Raw genomic sequence first — 18,717 nt, forward strand, 5'->3', positions numbered from 1 at the left:
AGAACAAGATAGATAATCATTTCAGTTTATGCTGTCTACTTTCTATCACAGCGGGAAGCTTTACTGATGTTTATTATGTCATCTATGTCTTCTACCTCAGCCTTCTAGTTTATGGAAATTTAATAGCAAAACAGTCCAAACAATATTGAAAGAGCCAAGTTTTCACCATCCACTGCAAACAGTTTATATTGGAATAAGCTCAATGAGCATAATAAAGTAATTTCACATAAATATATAAATATGTAAATAATGAGCATGTGTGTATTCTGACTGGCAAGCAACCAGCATATGAAGACTCAAACAAGTGGCTGAGACAAGCATGATATGATCTTATTAAATAAAACATAAGACAATCATATTTGTTTCCTAAAAAGAGATTGACCTTGGGAAGCAGAGTTTTGATCAGGACACTGACATATGTTTAGGAGATATAAGGGAAATATACACTTCTTCAAAAGAATTGAACAAATGTTTCAAATTAAGTATAATTCCTTTTTAAATGATGCTAGGCTTTGGAAGTACAAACATAAAATGGGTAAATAATCGGGTGTAGGGCCCCATCTTTATTGTGCCCCACCACCTATTTTCCAGTGGCACAATTTCATAAATCTATTATCTTATACTTATATCTTATCTGTTGTGAAAAGTCAAATTATTTGCTCCCATGGGCCCTTTTCACTGCCGGGGCCTTACACCAATTGCAGCTTCTGTTGGAGGGATAATATTTTTCTCTTCATTTATCTAGAATAAGAAAGAGCTGGAACAATTCTATACAGCATTTTGTTGGCTCCTTGCGCATTTATATCATATATTTTTTCATTATATAAAACATATAGGTTTGTCTCAAAACCTTTACTGTTGGAGAAAAGTTACTTTCCTCAGTAATGGCTGATTTTAGAAAATTTCACCATTTTGAAACTCTCTTTTTTTCTGAAAGAAAACAGACTTGTGAATATTGGTCATAAGACCTGGGGCATTTCATTCATAACGTTCCCGTTCTATTTTGTTTTGGCATTGTCATAAGCTCTGTTAGCTTTCTGTTGCCTATAAGTGGCTTTTATGACTCTATAAATAATGTTTTAATACATGAACATTGTGCTTGCTAATGGCTAGATTCCTAATTCAAACAAACATCGTCCACTGCTCCAGCAATAATTAGGAGCTCAGCTTTATTAATATTTTACATTTTGGGGAGTAGTTTATAAAATGTTTCTGTTAACACTCAACTTAATAATGGAACCATGGCTTGTTGTACTCCATTGAACAAAGTGCTTTTTACAATAGGAAGATCCTCTCCTCATATAAATATAAAACTAAATAAATATTTCAGACAGAGGCCAGTTCCTTTCTTGTAGGCTTCAAAATGTCCGAAGTCTTTTTCCTCAGTATGGACAAGTGCCATCCCGCGTTGGTTTCCTTACCCTGCCCTCTGCTCCCCATATCTTTCATAAAGAGCCCCAGGTAGTGTATTTCACACATGTGTTTGCATTCGCCTCTGAAGTGGCTTGCTTGGGTCAGAGTTTTGAGAGGATGACTGTGAGTAGTGGGAAGAGGATGCAGACGCCTTGCTAGACTTATCAAACTGGACATATCCATCTTGCTTTCCGCTGCTGCTGACACTGCTGTCACACTGAGTGTCCAGGAATGAGCTGCTATCACTCATGGAGCCCCTCTGGAACTCACGCTCACAAAGCTCAATGGAACTACTCCCCATACCCAGGACAAAACGTTGGCTGTAGTCATATAGACGGTTCTGGCCACTCAGTGTGGAATAAATGTTGGTAAAAGACATTCCTGTGGGAACTCTTTGCTTGTTGGCAGGCCGAAGATCTTGCTGGCAGTTGGAGAGAGAGATAGTTGGAGTAGAGTGGTCCTTAAAAGTGTTGACACTGTAATAGCCATTGGTGGGATCCTTAAAACATTGAACACAAAAATTAGTACATGCATATTTTACTAATACCTATTAATGTAAAGTTCATTATCATCAACATCTATATAGTGCCAGCAAGTTATGCAGTGCTTTACATAACCTTAAAACAAACATGGGCCTCATGCTAATGTAACAAACAAGGATACATATTTTAGACTTAATTCTACTAGATACTGTAATAGACAAGGTTACAGATTAAAAATAGAATCAGAGCGTTAAGTAACTCTGATCATCAGAGTACAATATTATTATTATACTTTGTCTAATTAGGGTTAATCAACCCCTAGTGACAGTATATTTAAACCAAAGTTTTTTTTAAAGTCACATTTTTGATACATCTGTACTTGTATTTATAGTTTTATTCATTCTTTTCAGAAACACCCACAGTTTAAATAAAATACATATTAAACTGTTTGAGGGTCCTGAAACCAAAGCAATACAAGCAGACATGCAAGACAACAGACGTGTAGGTCCAGTTCTCTTGGGAGCGAGCCTCTTGGTGTTGCTATAGAAACCACTCTGATTAACTATGACTCTAAATCATTTTTGAAGGAGAGAAGATTAATTATTCTTTAAATACATTTCTTCATCTGTATGTAAATATTTCTGACTTAAAAGGCTAATAACTGTTTGAAATTGTTTCTCTGTGATGAATGGGGAGGGGCAGGCTGTTATATTCTTTCTGAGATTTTAAAAAGGGTATGGGGGTGAGAGATTTAAGATTTTGGGGTAACAAAACAGTTGCATCCAATGTACATGTCTGTAATGCAACTTTATATATACACCATGCGAACAGGCCTTAGCATAAAAAACAAAAATATTATGGTCATGGAAAAGCAATTAAAACTGCAAGTAATACACTCTTTAAAAACCCAAAGTGCAGATAATGGCACCAAAAGATTAACCTTGGCACTGAACACAACAAACTCAATGGTAAATGGACTAAAAACTACAAAATACACCAGTGTTACCATCACAAACAACTAAATTAGTAAATACAGTGCACCAATAATGTGTGAGTATATGGCCAAAGAAAAAAATTAAAATAAACAGATGTAAATGAGTTATAGCATACATCAAGACAAATATGAATAAAAGATGCTGATCAGCTACATTGCCACTTTGTCCTGGTACAGGTATGGGATCCATTATCGGTAAACCCCTCCGGAAGCTTATGCTTACTACTTTGTATTTTCTGGCCCCCTTTACGGCAGTGTCCCTGACATGGATGTCCCTTTTCCCCTCTCTGATGGTTGCAGTTCGAGCCTAAACACATCTTGCTTTATTTAAATTAGTTATGCTATTTTAAGTGCCATTAACTGGCAATAAAAGTTGCTTAACTTTACATATATATTTATATACCCATACCAGATGTTTTCCATCAGTACAGATAGACACATGTCCAAACACTGCCAAGGGTATTAGGTGGAACATAAGAAGGGTTTAGTTTGATAGTAATAAGCATGTAGTTCTTTCCAAGACTTTTCAATAGACCTCTGCCACTTTCTCCATATTTTGAACATTAAGGGCCAGATTCAATTTGATAAGAAAAGCTTATCCAGATTTTTTTATAGGGCCTGATATAATTTAGTGAGAAAAATGATCTCACTGTTTATCACATGAAAAGTCTATAGGAAAAAAAACTGGAACTGCAATGAACTGCAATGGAGAAAACATGTATTCCCTGTGGTACAGCAGGGCTGATTTATAAACATAATTGCACAAGAGCTGTTGCCAGCAGTAACCAGCGGTCTTTCCTTTTCCAGCTTGTAGTAGACTGCTGAAAAGAACTAAATTAGCCCCAGCATCTACAGTATGTTTACTGAGCATGTCATTGATATGTAGAATGTAGTATAGAATAAAACCTTAGCAATTCGAGATATTTGAGTTTTTTTATGAATGGGTTTTCCTTATTAATACAGATGTGGCCATTTGATATGCTAGTTTGTTTGTTTTAGAAAAACAAACTCGAATTCACAAACTCGAAAATTAATAAATAAGCCCCAAAATGTAGTAAATGATTTGGCAGGGAGGGCAGGGAATTAATCATAAACAGTAATGACAGATTCCAACCCTGACCCACAGTGTATGCATGAAAGATTATCTATATTTTTGGCTTATGCACTGGTGATATGGATTTAGTGCATTGTAGTATCAGCAGCACAATTTTTGATTATTTGTTAAATGTTTTTACTAAAGTGGTGATGATGGTTGCCACAATGGTCATAAAGAAATACTGCAAATTATTCAGTATTTCTTGAAAGGTTATACCTCGGGACATTTTAATGAAAGGATAGTTCTGCACATTGTATCTTTACATGGCCATATTTATGCAAATTACAATATATATATATATATAAAAATAATCATAATCATGTACTGTAGAATAAACTCAGTAAACATGCTATATACCAGGTATCCAATAAATCTACTGTATAGCTATAGGATTTGCCATTTGTAACATGAATCTTAGCAAGTTGCACCTGATGAAAGCTGCCACAATATGTTGTATTTAGATATGAGATTTTGTTTTGCTTAAGTAAATAGTACATGCTGTTGGGCAATAGGCATTTCTTTTCCTGGCCCTTAAATTTACCAGATCAACTGAAAATTTGTTGGAGAGTTCTAACAAATGCAAGTTGCCAAGCCCATAATTGTTAAAGGATCAGTAACACCAATAAATGAAAGTGTATAAAAATAATTAATATATTATGTACTATTGCCCTGCACTGGTAAAAGTTGTGTGTTTGCTTCATAAACCCTACTACAGTTTATATTATTTTAAAACATTTTTATTTTTTAGTGTTACTGTTCCTTTAAAGGGGACCTGTGGGACATAAAAGCTGTATAATGAAATTCTTTTTCAAATTTAACATGAAACCCAAAGTCTTTTTTTCAACACATCCATACCCATTATAAACCCAGTTGTCGATCATATATTGGAATTATTTAAGTTATTTGCTTTAAGTTAAGCACTTATCCCCTTTTTATGCTCAACAGATGCTGTTTGTGGCCCTCTTGGAAGCATTTCGAAGACTTTCAACTGGCCTCCCTCCTTTATTCTGCAGGAAATCAAATATACATATACTATAAAATGTAGTACAGTTTCAAGTATTGCTTTGAAAAATATTAAATATTCTTGTGCTTGTGTTGGTACATGTATGGGACCTGTTATCCAGAATGCTGGGGACATGGGGTTTTCCATGTTTAAGTCTACTAAAAATAATAAGGATTGCTTTGTCACCAATAGTTAATTATACCTTAGTGAGAATCAACTACAAAGTACTGTTATTACAGAGAAAAAGGAAAGTATTTGTAAATATTTAAATTATTTGATTACAATTGAGTCTATGGGAGATGGCCTTCCCATAACTTAGAGCCTTTTGGATAACGGGTTTCCAGATAATGAATCTGATAGCTGTACTTACTTATCAGTTCTACTTCAGTTCTGGTGAAAAGTCATGTGTTGTATCTAGTATAAATAAATTTAAAGCAACTGGACTTGTTAAGTAATCATTGAAATGATTCAATGATTACTCAACAAGTCCAGTTGCTTTAGATTTATTTATACTAGATATTCCATGTCTTGGATGAATGAAAATCTTCATAGTCATAAAGTCATGTGTTGCTTTATTGCATTTATTTTAAATGTACACGTAGAATGTAGACCAGGTAAAACACAGGTAATTTCAGTTACCCTTTATCTAAAAGACATATTTCTATTTATGACAGTGCTTCATGCATGAAACGCGTAAAGCTATGTTTTTTGTTTGCCCTAAATATAGTCTGCAATTCATTTATACATGCCTGTGTGTGGGATCTACCAGCTCCTGCTGTTTTATCTATAGTAAAACATACAGCGCTTAGCTTAGGTTTGGTAGAGCAAATAAATTAAATAAATCCATTTTAAAGTTTTAAATTCATAGATACATGAATCTGAACCTACAATGTCACAAAAGATAACACATTACTAATGAAACTGATTATTTAAAAAGAAGCAGTTGTGTTGTGACAGAATTCCATGAAGGGAATGTAAACAGAATGTCACTAATGCACAGAAAAAAGAGAAGATTTTTTGCAAAGAACTGTATTGTTAGCATGAGCAGGCCACTAATGACACAAGTTTGTCCTTATATGTAGATATTATCCATGGCCTAAATATGTCAGTTTTTAACAGGCTATTTATATATTTTGCTTCCTCTTCATACCTATTCCTTCGACTGAGCCATCCATAGGACTCTTGGGCAGATTTATCAATGTCTTTTCTTAATTGGCTAGTAAACCTTGGGGCCATGCAATTTAAACACTGATCCAGCAAATGCAAGAATGGTTGCTGGAGCAGATGTTATTTTGAGTAAGGCAGCCAGCGGCCATGCTATAAAACAGGTCTTTGTCTTTATGCCAATTGGTTTGGAAACACAGATAGGCTTTGGTCAAGGTTGGTTATGTGAGTTATAAAACATTGGTAGGCAGGTGCATTGTTTTTTAGATCAGTCATTGGAACAGGTTTGATATTGTCCTTTCCTGCCCTTTCTGCCTTATGAGTTACTCAATCTATTAACTATCATCCAGTGACAAGATTGTGGTAAATTAGTTATTTATTGACAGCTTTCCCAAATACCTTTCTGTGCCCCAGTGTCTTCCATAACTGGCTATTGCAACAATAAATGTCTGTTTTATTTCTGCTCATATTTTAAGAATTAGATTTAGGCACTATAGAGACTATATTTTTATATATTTCATTTGGTGGCAGGTTTTATTATTTTTCCTATAAATGTTTAAAGATGAGCACAGCTCATTTCTGACCAGATCTTTATTTTTCTCAAGAAATTGTATGCTATCTACCAAGCAGCATATTCAGTCTAGGTAACATTAGTGTCATACTACAACATAACAGTTCATGAAACACAATCATGAAAAATACATACATGTATTAGAAATAAAATGGCACATGGAGAATGCTAGAGGAAGGTTATATCTATTTGAGAGTCTCAGATGTTATCTCTTGCGCAAATATTTTACAGCCACTTGTGCATGTCAAGAAGACATCCCTGTACCAAATAGTGTTTTTAGTTTTTTCTACTTTTTTTAGGCTTTGTTGCAAAGCCATAGGTTGGACACCAAAAGGATTCATACAGATCTGTTATTATTGTCCAACTGAGCTGCCTTAGTGGTACTGATACTACTAGGTACATAGAAATACATTTCTTATAAATAATCAGTACAAATATTTTCCTTTAAGAATCAGCACAGAGAGTGCTATAGCTTCTGGCACAAACAGGAAGGATTTGATTCTGACTGACACTCATTTTGCTGTGCCTTGGATCCTTAGGGAACACATTTCTGCTAGTCGTTGCACTGCATTAAAGGCCAGATGGGTATTTGCTATATATATATATTAAAGTAACAATGTCCAAAAAAGAACTTCATACATTTAACAGTGTATTAGTTTAGTGAGTGGTGCTTACTTGGTTAAAGGGTGGATGCAGGAGATGAGCTCTTGGAGCCAGAATGGCAATTTAGAAACGCATGCGGATGCAGGACCAATCTTTTTTCTGCCAGTCCATATTGAGAAAACATATTCCCCACATTAAGGGGCCGACTAATGCCACTGGGTTTGTAAAGCTTCTTGAATGATGAGGACTGGTTTTTGCTACCCTTCTAATGGTTCTTTATTCTTAAATCGTTCTGTCACTAGTCATGCTACCTATTCAGATTTTTTTTGAAACAGCTAATCACGCATTGATTTTTGCTATGTACTGTATCTAACATGACTTTTTCAAATGGGATTCTTCTCTTGCCCAGAGCTATTATTGGTCACAGTTTTGTTTGGCTTTCAAAACAAACGTGAATATCCAGATCTAATTCTTTAGTTGTACATTTTTGCAAATTATTGATGTCTTACCTTTAAATTCTGGAACTCCTTCTCCTCTTCTTTTAGGACTTCCAACTGTTTAAGAACAGAGTCTTGCTGAAATTCACCTCTGTCAATCTACGAAAGGATAAAAAATTATTCCAATCTGTTTCGAGAACATTCCAAAGGCACCTATTTCATCTTTTTTAGTCATTTTCAGAGTAAGTGAATTTTCTCTAAAATGTTTTAGTCCCCTGCACATCTGTCTACATCCCAACAGATATTGCATTTTCTGGTGACCCATACATTAAAGAGTTTTAGAAAACATGATGGCATTGAAAGTAAGCTGTCAAGCACCATATGCTATAAAATTATTGCTCATAATGGCTAGAATTTGTCACTCAGCTTAACACACAAAGCATTCCGGCTAATAATATATAAAATGAATAAGGCTCTAAATGCTATTGCTTAATCATACATTATATAGATTTTGCTGCACTACAAGCTCCGGCGTATTATCAAAGGTTAAAGCAAACTGGTACCTGCGGTCCAGCATCATTAGCCATATTCTTTAACCAACATCACTCAACAAAACTTCTCTCCAGGGTCAGTAACCCAATGAATGCAAAATACTACTTCAATATAAACTGCACCTGATCTGTGGTAAGCTGGCCCATTACTGATAAATCCACTTGTTTGGTGACCATATGGCTAGTCAAATCAGACAGACCTAATTGTTTTGACCCATGGTAAATGATAAGCAGGGGTGCTATATGGTTGTCCATCAAGAGAGGACAAAATCAAAAATAAGATGTTGGCCTCATTTGACTGGATATTCAAACTTGCCTGATCTACCAGATATTGGTTGGGCAGATAAATTGGCAGGTACCATTTACAGTTGATAACTGTACTTATTCTGGAGAGGCAGAGTTGAAAGCTTTCATAGGTATGGACAGCTTAAATCTAACTTCATTTTTGTTCTTGCAGTTGGAGCTGGAAGCAAACACAGTTTCTCTAGCACTTAATAACTAAACAGCAGTATATCTTCCATGCTCATGTTTCATTATAGTGCAATACATGAAAGTCAAATTTTTCAGATATTGGTTACACACCAATGCACATTTTTGCAGGGGATTAAATATTTTAAATGCACTGTAAGCAAGCGGAGTAGGATTTATGTATAATTAGGGGCCTTGAAGTGGCATGTGAGCTTATACAGTATAATTTGGCAAAAGTATTCTGCTATACCCTCATTTTTTGAATCAATTATTTATAGAAATGTACATAGTCTAAAGTTCTCTTTGTCTATGCAAGTAATAGCTCTTTATTGTTTTAAGCAGCAGGTGAGCCTGAAGCACTAATAATATAGCAGCTGGTCAGGTCTACAGTGTGGGCTTACACCAAGAATATTTTATGGATCAATTACAAAGTGCAGGGTGCAAAGTATGAAAAGAAGAGTTGCTCTCTGCCTGCATTTTATTCCATGGACAAGTGTCTTTGTGCTTCATTCTTTGCATTTGGCAGTGGTGTATTCATGAGGGACAGAGCATGTAGTAAGGACAAGGCTGCCTTGTGCCCACAAAGTTGTACTTGACTTATTCATCTAATTACCTACAGAAGCAGGGTAACACACATTTCAAATACCTGAATATGTCCCAATAGTGTAGCAAAATACCACAGCAATAAATGAATACATTAAATGTATAATTTAATATTACATATTACTTCCAACTTATTTGGGTATGCAAATGGTTTAATTTTATTTCAAAAGTACGCACAACTGCTAGCATTAAGATACATTGCATGACCTGTAGCACGGCATATATAAAAAGAGTTAAAGCCCATACATTGTATTAAAAATATGTGCCAAAGTCTCAAAAGCTATTTATGATATGAAGAGAATTTTAAATCAGGAAAAAAGGACAAGCTTAGATATGTAGCCGCTTGGAAAATGTTACCTATAATTGCTATTGATTCTTACCACTTCCCTTGTTTTGCCAAGGGGACTTGAAGGCGATTTTTAAGATTACCAAAGGGAGAAAAGGAAATTGTAATCTCTCGGTTGTCCTTCTGGGGGAATTAAATATGCATATCTATCAGCAGCACTGGCCAACCTCTAATTAGGCAAACATTGATGCTTGTTCAAGTGTGGGACATTTGCAGTACTGTTTGTTAAAGTACACTGCATTATGTTCTTTTCTGGCCAAGAATTGTATTTTTATTTTAAAAGGAGGCATCATTTTTAATAACAGATAAATAGTATGGCTAGTATCATACCAAAGTATTCTTATGTAGTATGCTTATATACAGAAACAATGTATTACTGTACATCTGAGTAGAGGCTATGTTTAATTTTGAAGTTTATATTTTCCTCTGTGATTAGATGGGAAATTTTCAGCTTGTTTGACCTACCATTATAATTATGGGGGTGATAACCCTCATGCAAAAGAGAAGGCAGAGGTCATTTGTGAATTCAACACAAAAAAACAGTCATTATTAACAGCCGACCACAGCATGTAAAGTGCAAAAAAAAGGCTGCAATTGGGCCTTTTTTTTTTTTTGCATTTGTGCAAGCTGTATTCCGCTACTATAAATAGCTGCAGGCCTCTGCTTCTGTTTTGAAAGTGCAGGATCCAAAGGTGGCGGGTTGGGGGAGGCATGTAAGCTTGCCTCAGATAGCCAAGGTAAGGCAGCCTGAACTGTGCTGCACGTCCTGACGCTGCTCTCTGTACTGAGCACTGGGTTTTTTATCCAGCATTCACTGCAGAGGCAAAGCTCAGTGCAGAGCAGCACACAGGGAATGCAAGTGCTACCAGAATAAGCATTATAAAGCGCACCCTTGTGGCCCTTGGTACTCTTGCACTTGCGCTCACCAGAGTAAAGAATGGTCCCTTTGGTCCTTAAGCATACTGGAATAGCACATATATTTGTAATTTCAATGTAGTTTTGTTGTTTGTTATAATAATAATGCTCATGGTGGAAACAAAAGATTAAAAGATGAAACAATGTTATTGTGGGAATATAGCATAACTTAGGTACATATGTGTTGTAGCATTCTGATTTTAGCGCACATGTGTATTATGGATCCCAAATGTCAGCAAAATGCACAGTACTAATTTAGTTCTGTGGGTATGGTAGGATGTGATATTTATTTATTTTTTTAAAAACACAAGTTATTTCACAAATAATCAAAATATAAGTACCAGGGAAGTTGCATAAGAACATTGTCTACAAATTGTTTTGCCACATATATGCAGCATAGTTACAATCAAGTAAAAGGTACTGTATTATTATTACAGAGAAAATAGTTAAAAAAATGGTAGATGACCTTCCCATAAATTAGAGCTTCCTGGATATCTTGTTTCTGAATAAGATATTGCAAACCTGTATCACAATATGCTCTTAAAGTGAAAAAAAAGGTAAAAACTAAGTAAGCTTTATCAGAAAGGTCTATGTAAATACAGCCATAAGCACTCACAGAGTCCTCTAGCAAAAGAAACACATTATTTATTGTCTCCTTTTTTGTAAACATGTTCTTCAATATCAAACTTCCTCTCTCTGGGGCCGGAGTCTGTGCAGCGCTCTCCTCTCCCTTCTCCTGTTCCCCCTTTCCATAAGAATTCATAAAACTCACTCCCCCCTCCCTTAGGAATGTGTAATCTGATAGATTACTTAGGTATGGTAAAGCTTTCTGCAGAATAAATATAGTGTTCTAGGTGGCACTAATGTGGCAAATCTATTGGCAGTAAAATGCCAAAATAAGTTTCCTTCTCTTTCAAAATCATACAAAATGCTCTTTCAGGTGACAGAAAAGCTTGTAGTAAGATATGGTAGTATAAGTGCTTTGGTGCTTAGCCACTCAGAATATACATGGACAGAATCATTTAATGGAAAGCTACAATGTCAGAGCTTTCTCTCAGCTAGCAGATGCATACTGTATTTGCTGTCCATAATTCTTGCCCCTAGCCAGATATTTATATCACTTGAAAGGTAATTGACTTAGCTAGATGGAAATATATTTTTCTGACTAAAGACATGGCAATTTAATGAGTTATGACACAATGACCAGCTGTGAAATGTACAGTAACAAATACCTCTCTCTGTTTATTACAGACTAATTGGGCTTTCCAGTTCCATTGAAATAGGACTGATTCACACATGCTAAAGGAGCAGTTATTAGTGCTGAGCTAGGAGGCAATTTTACCAAACTTGCCAGTGTTGATCATTTTTCAGTTTCTTCATTACATGAATATACAGAGCATTTATGATCTCTGTGAAAAGGCGACTAACAGTACAGGCAATTTGTATTAAAAACATCTTTTCTGATTTCTGTGATTTTAATTAAATGACTAAGTAAAACACAGCAGCTTGCTTAACCCCTTCAGGCCAGTGTACTAGTACAGTACACAGTATACTACCTTTACTCTTTTATAGCATTATATCTTTGAAAATAATGTCCACTTCATGTGGATAAATGTTAGGCACCCCCAGCACCCCCTGGGGCATCACTTACCTGATACCATGGGCTGGTGCTCCTGTTCACTGAATATTGAACTTGTTCAGGGTACTTCTGTAGAAACAGCAGGTCACAATCTTCTTTCGCTACTTTGATTTTTACAGCTGGGTGCACATGCTCAGTATAGTGAAAACCAGGATTTTTGCATCTAAGTTCGGCTTTTGACTCTTATGTGCATGCAGACCCAGACTGTAACGTAGAAAAAGATCTGAAAGAAGATGGCCACTGGGCCAGTTCACTTTTTAGCAAACAGGAGCACCAGCCAGTGGTATCAGGGTGCAAATAACATTCTCCTCAGTCATGGGGTCCCAGGAGACAGGTTACAGTTTTCTGAACTTGCCCACCTGACACATCTGCAGCTTATTATGCAGATTTGCAAATAAAGCATTGACCCTTTACATCACAAACTGCTGTCTATTTTTCTTGTTAGGGTGAAGGAACTGTCAGATCAGTCAACTGGGTTTTGTGAGCTGTGTGGTGGTCCAGCTTATCACTGATGGGTCACTGCTTAAGAGGGCACCTTGATGCGGTCCTAATCTTAGCATAGATCAGAGCAGCAATGTAATTCTAGCTCTAGACAGATATTTAAAATACAGAGAATATTTATATTAGTTTATAATGATATGTAGTGAACAAGTAGATTGTAAGCTCTTTTGGGCAGGGCCCTCTTCACCTCTTGTATCTGTTATTGATTGCTTTATATGTTACTCTGTATGTCCAATGTTTGAAACCCACTTATTGTACAGCGCTGCGGAATATGTTGGTGCTTTATAAATAAATGTTAATAATAATAATAATAATAACAAGTACCGTAAGTTCTGCGACAGCTGAGACAGTATTGAATGTAGAAAAGGTGACTTCAATTTTTTAGCAACATACACGGTACACAAAAAATGTGCAGCGTTAACTTATTTCAAATGCAAGCAGACAAGTCAAAGCAGTGACATTGTCACGGCAAATGGTTATGACAGATTGGAAAAGTGATTAAAAGTATGGATCAGCTGCAAATAGTTTAGACGTTTTGACTTTTTACTGGAAGGGACAAAGTCATTTCATACAGTGTATTGTTGCAGCTGTTTCTGATCGGGAACCTGGATGATTAACAAGATCAGGTATGGAAGTGGCTCAATGACAAATCTTAGCGGTAGGAACAAAAGCAGACCTTCCGGTTTGATCCACACATTCCAGATTTCTTTAAACTTTTCATAACGACTAAATATTAGCTTAGCACTGAAGATTGACTAACTTTTAGGCAACTAAAAGTTGACTAAAACAAACTGACTATATACTTGATATATTGTGCTAATTACATACATACTTCATCCTGTGATGGAGAGACTTTTGTGTGAAATGACATGATTTAGCAAAATGCTAAAGTCCTTGTTTGTCCTTAATAATCCAGTACAATTTAAAACAAATGCTGTTGGCACCCAAGAACTTGCCCAGTGCAATGTAACATAAACATAATACATTTAAGATACATGCCCCAAATTGCTACAAAGATTAAGATATACAGGAGAAGAACCCAGTCTTCCCACAAACAGGTGTAATTCATATGCTATGTCTACCCCTTTTGTTTACATGATTAATATTTATTTTATTCCCCAAATTTTATATACAGTTTTCTCTGTTTATTTTCTGAGACATATTTACTAAAATGTGAAAAGGACAAACTTTTGTCAAAAATTATAAAGATACAGCAGGTACTTAAGTATATTTTTAGCATATCTTCCATGCTAATATCCCACATATGTCATTGGTTTACAGGGTTAATTTGCAGGGGTAATTACCATTACTTAACTATATAGTAAATTTAGCATATATACTTCCCTAGCTATTTTAATTGGTTATGATTACTGGCTGTGACAGTGGTATTATCCCATTGGTGGAACCATTTTAGCCATTTGAACAATACACTGGCATAATTTCATGTTTTCACCAGCAATATTTTGGCACATTAAGCTTGCAATGGTATAATTACTATATTTATTAAATATGCAATGTCACCACAAAAGTAAACCTGACCGATTGAATTGAACTTTGACAGACTTAGGTGAGGTGAAAATTAGCATTTTAGTAAATATGCCCTTGCAATCTCTTAGGGTTTTTTTCTGTCAGTGTGGATGTTTAATATCAAGAGTACACTGCATACTTTGGAGTAAAATACTTTAGTCCAGAATGTGCTATATCTATAGTTAATATTCCTGAAAATGTCATATTATACAGTAAATACTGTTCCGTTCAGAGCCTTCTGACCTATGAGACTTTTCAAGTGATTAATATCCATTGATTTCCATTGAGAAGATGTGCAGATGGATTATCAGACAAGCCTATATAAATATTTATATTTGGCTTACATATCAGTGTCTAATTGTCTAATTTCACTCTAATAAACTTTGGGATAAATCTAATCAGACAAAACTATTTACTGGAAGTATGCAGAAGTTTGATTACTTCAGATTTATGCCATATAGCTTACAATATTGTAAGAATTGGATTTATGCAACACACATGGTAATTTGCTGCTATGAAATAGTTTATCAGAATATCTGTGAATATTGAGGAGAGCTACATCACTCCCTACAGAATTCAGATGCAAATATGTTGTATTTCAGGAATGAATGTGACAGCGATAATGGGCTAGATTTGGATCCTGTTATAGTGTCTTAGCAGTTAACTAAAATCCCATTTTGGAACCTCTTTTTCAGAATGTTTCTGATGTCAATGTAAATAGTAAATATGTAATTTAAACAAATTTAAAGCAAGACATTTTTCTTTCACCATTTTCTGTCCCATAAATAGAAGTCATATTAGATTAATTTTTATTTTATTTAAAAGCTTATAAGCTGTTACCTATGATCAGAAATCCAAAAACCCCTCTTAATGTAAAACAGTCAGGGGGCATAATTGCAAAACACAGAGTATTATTCTACAGAGTAATCTCCAATGTGTTATTTGTAGATTACTTGTAGATTATTATTTGTAGATTACCGTTTGAGGGAGATCTACACCGAAAAATCATTTTTTGTTTGCAAGAATATGCAATTTGTAAATGTAATTGCCATTTAATGCTATTTGTATTGCAATATTAACCTTTTTCAAGGGGCGATCCATCCTGAAATGTTGGACCTTGAAATAAATCATTTAAATATCTGTAAGAGCTGTGAGTTAAGTCTATTTTGGCTGCTGCTAAACTGCACTCAGGCACTGTGCCTTATGACATGAGTAAAAGCTTTACTTGTTAATAAGTTTTTTTGCAAATTCAGTATCTAGATAAATTGCTGAACATGTGGATGAAGGCAGCTTTCTAGCAGACTGGGAGAACTTAATTCTTTGACATTGTTTTAGATTCAGAACCAAAAACCTGAAATGGGTAAACAAATACAGTTTTCACATGTAAGTACATCTACAAATAACTTTAAAACTATTACAACAGTAAAATTCATTTATAATGCAAAGTTGCTGAGAATTACAATTTCTTTTATTATGCAACTGTTTTTGGTTGAAGTTCCACTGTAAGTCTGTGCCTCGGTATGCAAAGAACATCATTTGTACTGAGGAATTTAGAGCACAAATTTACCTAAATCATTTAGTCTTTATATGTCCTTATCTGCCCATTTAGTATAATTTAGAAACTTCTGTATCTACACAATTTTAACATGGCTAACCATTTTGTATACAGTATATGGTGATCACTGATAACACTGCAAATAAAGGGTCATCCTACAATGTGTATTTCAATTGTAGCAATTGATTCCATTACTGTGGCCTGAAAGGCAAGCGTCCAGGTGGTTGAAAAATGAAAAATCCAAGAATTCAAAATAGGATTTTTACTTCTATATCTGTCTTCTTGTGACTTTGTAGGAAGATACAATGATTTTGCCTTATTTATGAAAAGGTTGTTTACAACATTTCAACATTCGGTAGGTATAGCCAGCATCTCCAAAGTACACAAATCATAAAAATTGATTGGTTTTTAGAATAATATCAAAACACCAAGTAGATCTTATTGACGTAGCCTAAAATAAGCCAGGCAGGATGAAGCCTATATTTTTCTGGTTGCATGGTACTTTGATTTTTCTCTGCCGCCTTATAATTTTTCTTGATTTCTGCTCATCATGCATATGCTTGTTTTTATAATGATTGCCTGATTGCCTGCTATCAACTGCATTTTTGCAGAGTGGGTTAGCCTCTGTGGGACATATTTAGTTTCCAGTTCAAATAAAGAAACATAAATGTCTAGATTCATTTTTAAAACCAATTACTTTGAGACTACAAAAATGACTATTTATTATAAATAAATAAATAAATATATATATGATTTTATTGTAAAATGGTCAATCAAGCATATGTGATCTGTTCTATCTATCTATCTATCTATCTATCTATCTATATACACATACACATTAGTAGTCACCAGTAGATGATAATGCCCAGTTATAAAGAAGGGAGGTAGAAATAAAATGTGATATAAATACACAGAACAATTCACCCACTTTCTGTGGGTGAATCCTATAGAAATTAATAATTGCTATGGGATTTTTAGAAGTATATTTAAGTTGTGAACTATAACTTTTACCCATTGACAAATTGATGAATTTTTCTGTGGTGAGCTGTAATTTTATATTTTGGTAAATCTTCCCCTTAATGTTGTATACAACATAAGATCACTTCAGACTACATTACTTGTTAGTGTGAATTGAGTGACTGGACACTCAACTTTTAATCTCTTCATCAAGTCCTATTATTGTTTCTATTCATTTCATTTGATTTTGACTTTTAAATTTGTATCAAATACATTTTGTCTGGTTTGAAAATGTGTCGTGTGAGATGTTGGCCAGAGGTTAATAACAAATTTATGGACCATAGATTTATCTATTTTGTAACTCCCTATGTATAACCATAAAGACTATTGAAAAATACAGAGACTACTCCTGAAATCCAAAAAATTTACAAAAATGGCAAAAGTCTGATTAAACTAGCTATTGCCAAAATACAATAAAGTATAAAGCTTTCTGTCTACAGGTATGGAATGCCTTATCCAAAAAGTGCTATCTAGAAAGTGCCATCTCCCACACAGTGCATTTTATGCAAATAATTATAATTTTTAACATTATTTCCCTTTTCTCTGTAATAATACAATGGCATGTTGTACTTGTAACTAAGCTGCATGAATCCACATTAGTGGCAAAACATCCTATTGTGTTTATTTAATATTTAAATGATTTTTAGCAGACAAATGGTATGGTGATCAAAATTACGGAAAGATCACTTATCCAGAAAACCCCAGGTCCCAAGCATTCTGAATAATAGACCCCATATCTGCATTCAGGTATATGACCTTATTCTTATGCAATGCATTTGCAGAGAAATCATATTTCCATTTGCATGTAATAACTCCACTACAGTGAACACCCAGTATATAATCTGGTACAAAAATGCATAAATGCTAGCTGTCTTTAAAGGAGAAGGAAGGTGCCAAATGTTAGGCATGGGCCAGGGGTTTTCGGTAAGCGATTACAATCACTGGGGGTTCTTAACATTTGGCACCCCCCAGTGATTTAGCCTTTTTTTTCTCCTTTAACCCTTTCACTGCCAGCCGTTTTGGACAAAGCGGAACTTCTACTGCCAGACAGTTTTTGAACATTTTGCACTTTAGGGGCCTTTCTTCGGGGGGACTTTTAGTTTACCCAGGAAAACAATATACTGTATTGTTTTTTAGGACAACCTAAGCTTAACAGATAACAAGATATAGGCTTCTAAATGTCTAAAAAATGAAAAAAATAATATTTTCCATAATATAAACACATACACCAGAAACAAAAATTATTTTATGCATGAAAATACAACTGATTTGGAAAGTCCCATGTCTCCTGAATGTGCCAATACCAAATATATATAGTTTTATGGAGATTTCTCACTTGTATAGGTCAAAAACTCCCAGCAGTACACTACCAAATTTCCAAAGCACTGCTCCAGAAAGCTGCATACTTTAGATTTCAAGGCTAAAAATTCCACTAACAGAAGGTTTATCCCAGAAAATTATACATTTCTAGAAAGAACAGATTCTGGGGAATAGGTAGAACTGTCTGTCTACTCCAAACTACCAAGTTCCAATGCTTTCCTAAAGGTATTGTTTTTTATCAAAATTTGTGAAATTCTTTAAAAATCGCTTCAAAGCTTCCAGTCTATAGTATCTTATCTCCTACAGGTCATAAAGTAACCAGATAAAACACCCTAAATATGAACGCCAGGGGTCCACTGAACAGTTTGATGCTCAATATGCATAGGTTTACCTAAGTATGTGGCATGTAGGGGCCCTAATGTGAACATACCCCCAAATGATCTATCATTTCTGTCATTTCAGCTTCTGCAAAATCAACACATTTACATCATTATATGTGGGATAACGCTAGC

General features: G+C 34.9%; 1 protein-coding gene across 2 annotated transcripts in view; it reads right to left on the reverse strand.

Annotated features, from left to right (window-relative positions):
- Positions 1-309: 309 nt before the first annotated feature.
- kirrel3 (kirre like nephrin family adhesion molecule 3) overlaps positions 310-18,717 on the reverse strand; it is a 731,102-nt gene continuing 712,694 nt past the window's right edge. For both annotated transcript variants that reach the window (XM_031905877.1, XM_031905876.1), the window contains 2 exons: positions 7,836-7,922; positions 310-1,912 (listed from right to left, as the gene is read on the reverse strand). In XM_031905877.1, the coding sequence (XP_031761737.1) occupies positions 1,472-1,912; positions 7,836-7,922 (528 nt within the window). In that variant the 3' untranslated portion in view covers positions 310-1,471. The remainder of the gene's footprint in view (positions 1,913-7,835; positions 7,923-18,717) is intronic.

Source organism: Xenopus tropicalis, chromosome 7 (assembly GCF_000004195.4).
Source record: "Xenopus tropicalis strain Nigerian chromosome 7, UCB_Xtro_10.0, whole genome shotgun sequence".
Classification (NCBI taxonomy): domain Eukaryota; kingdom Metazoa; phylum Chordata; class Amphibia; order Anura; family Pipidae; genus Xenopus; species Xenopus tropicalis.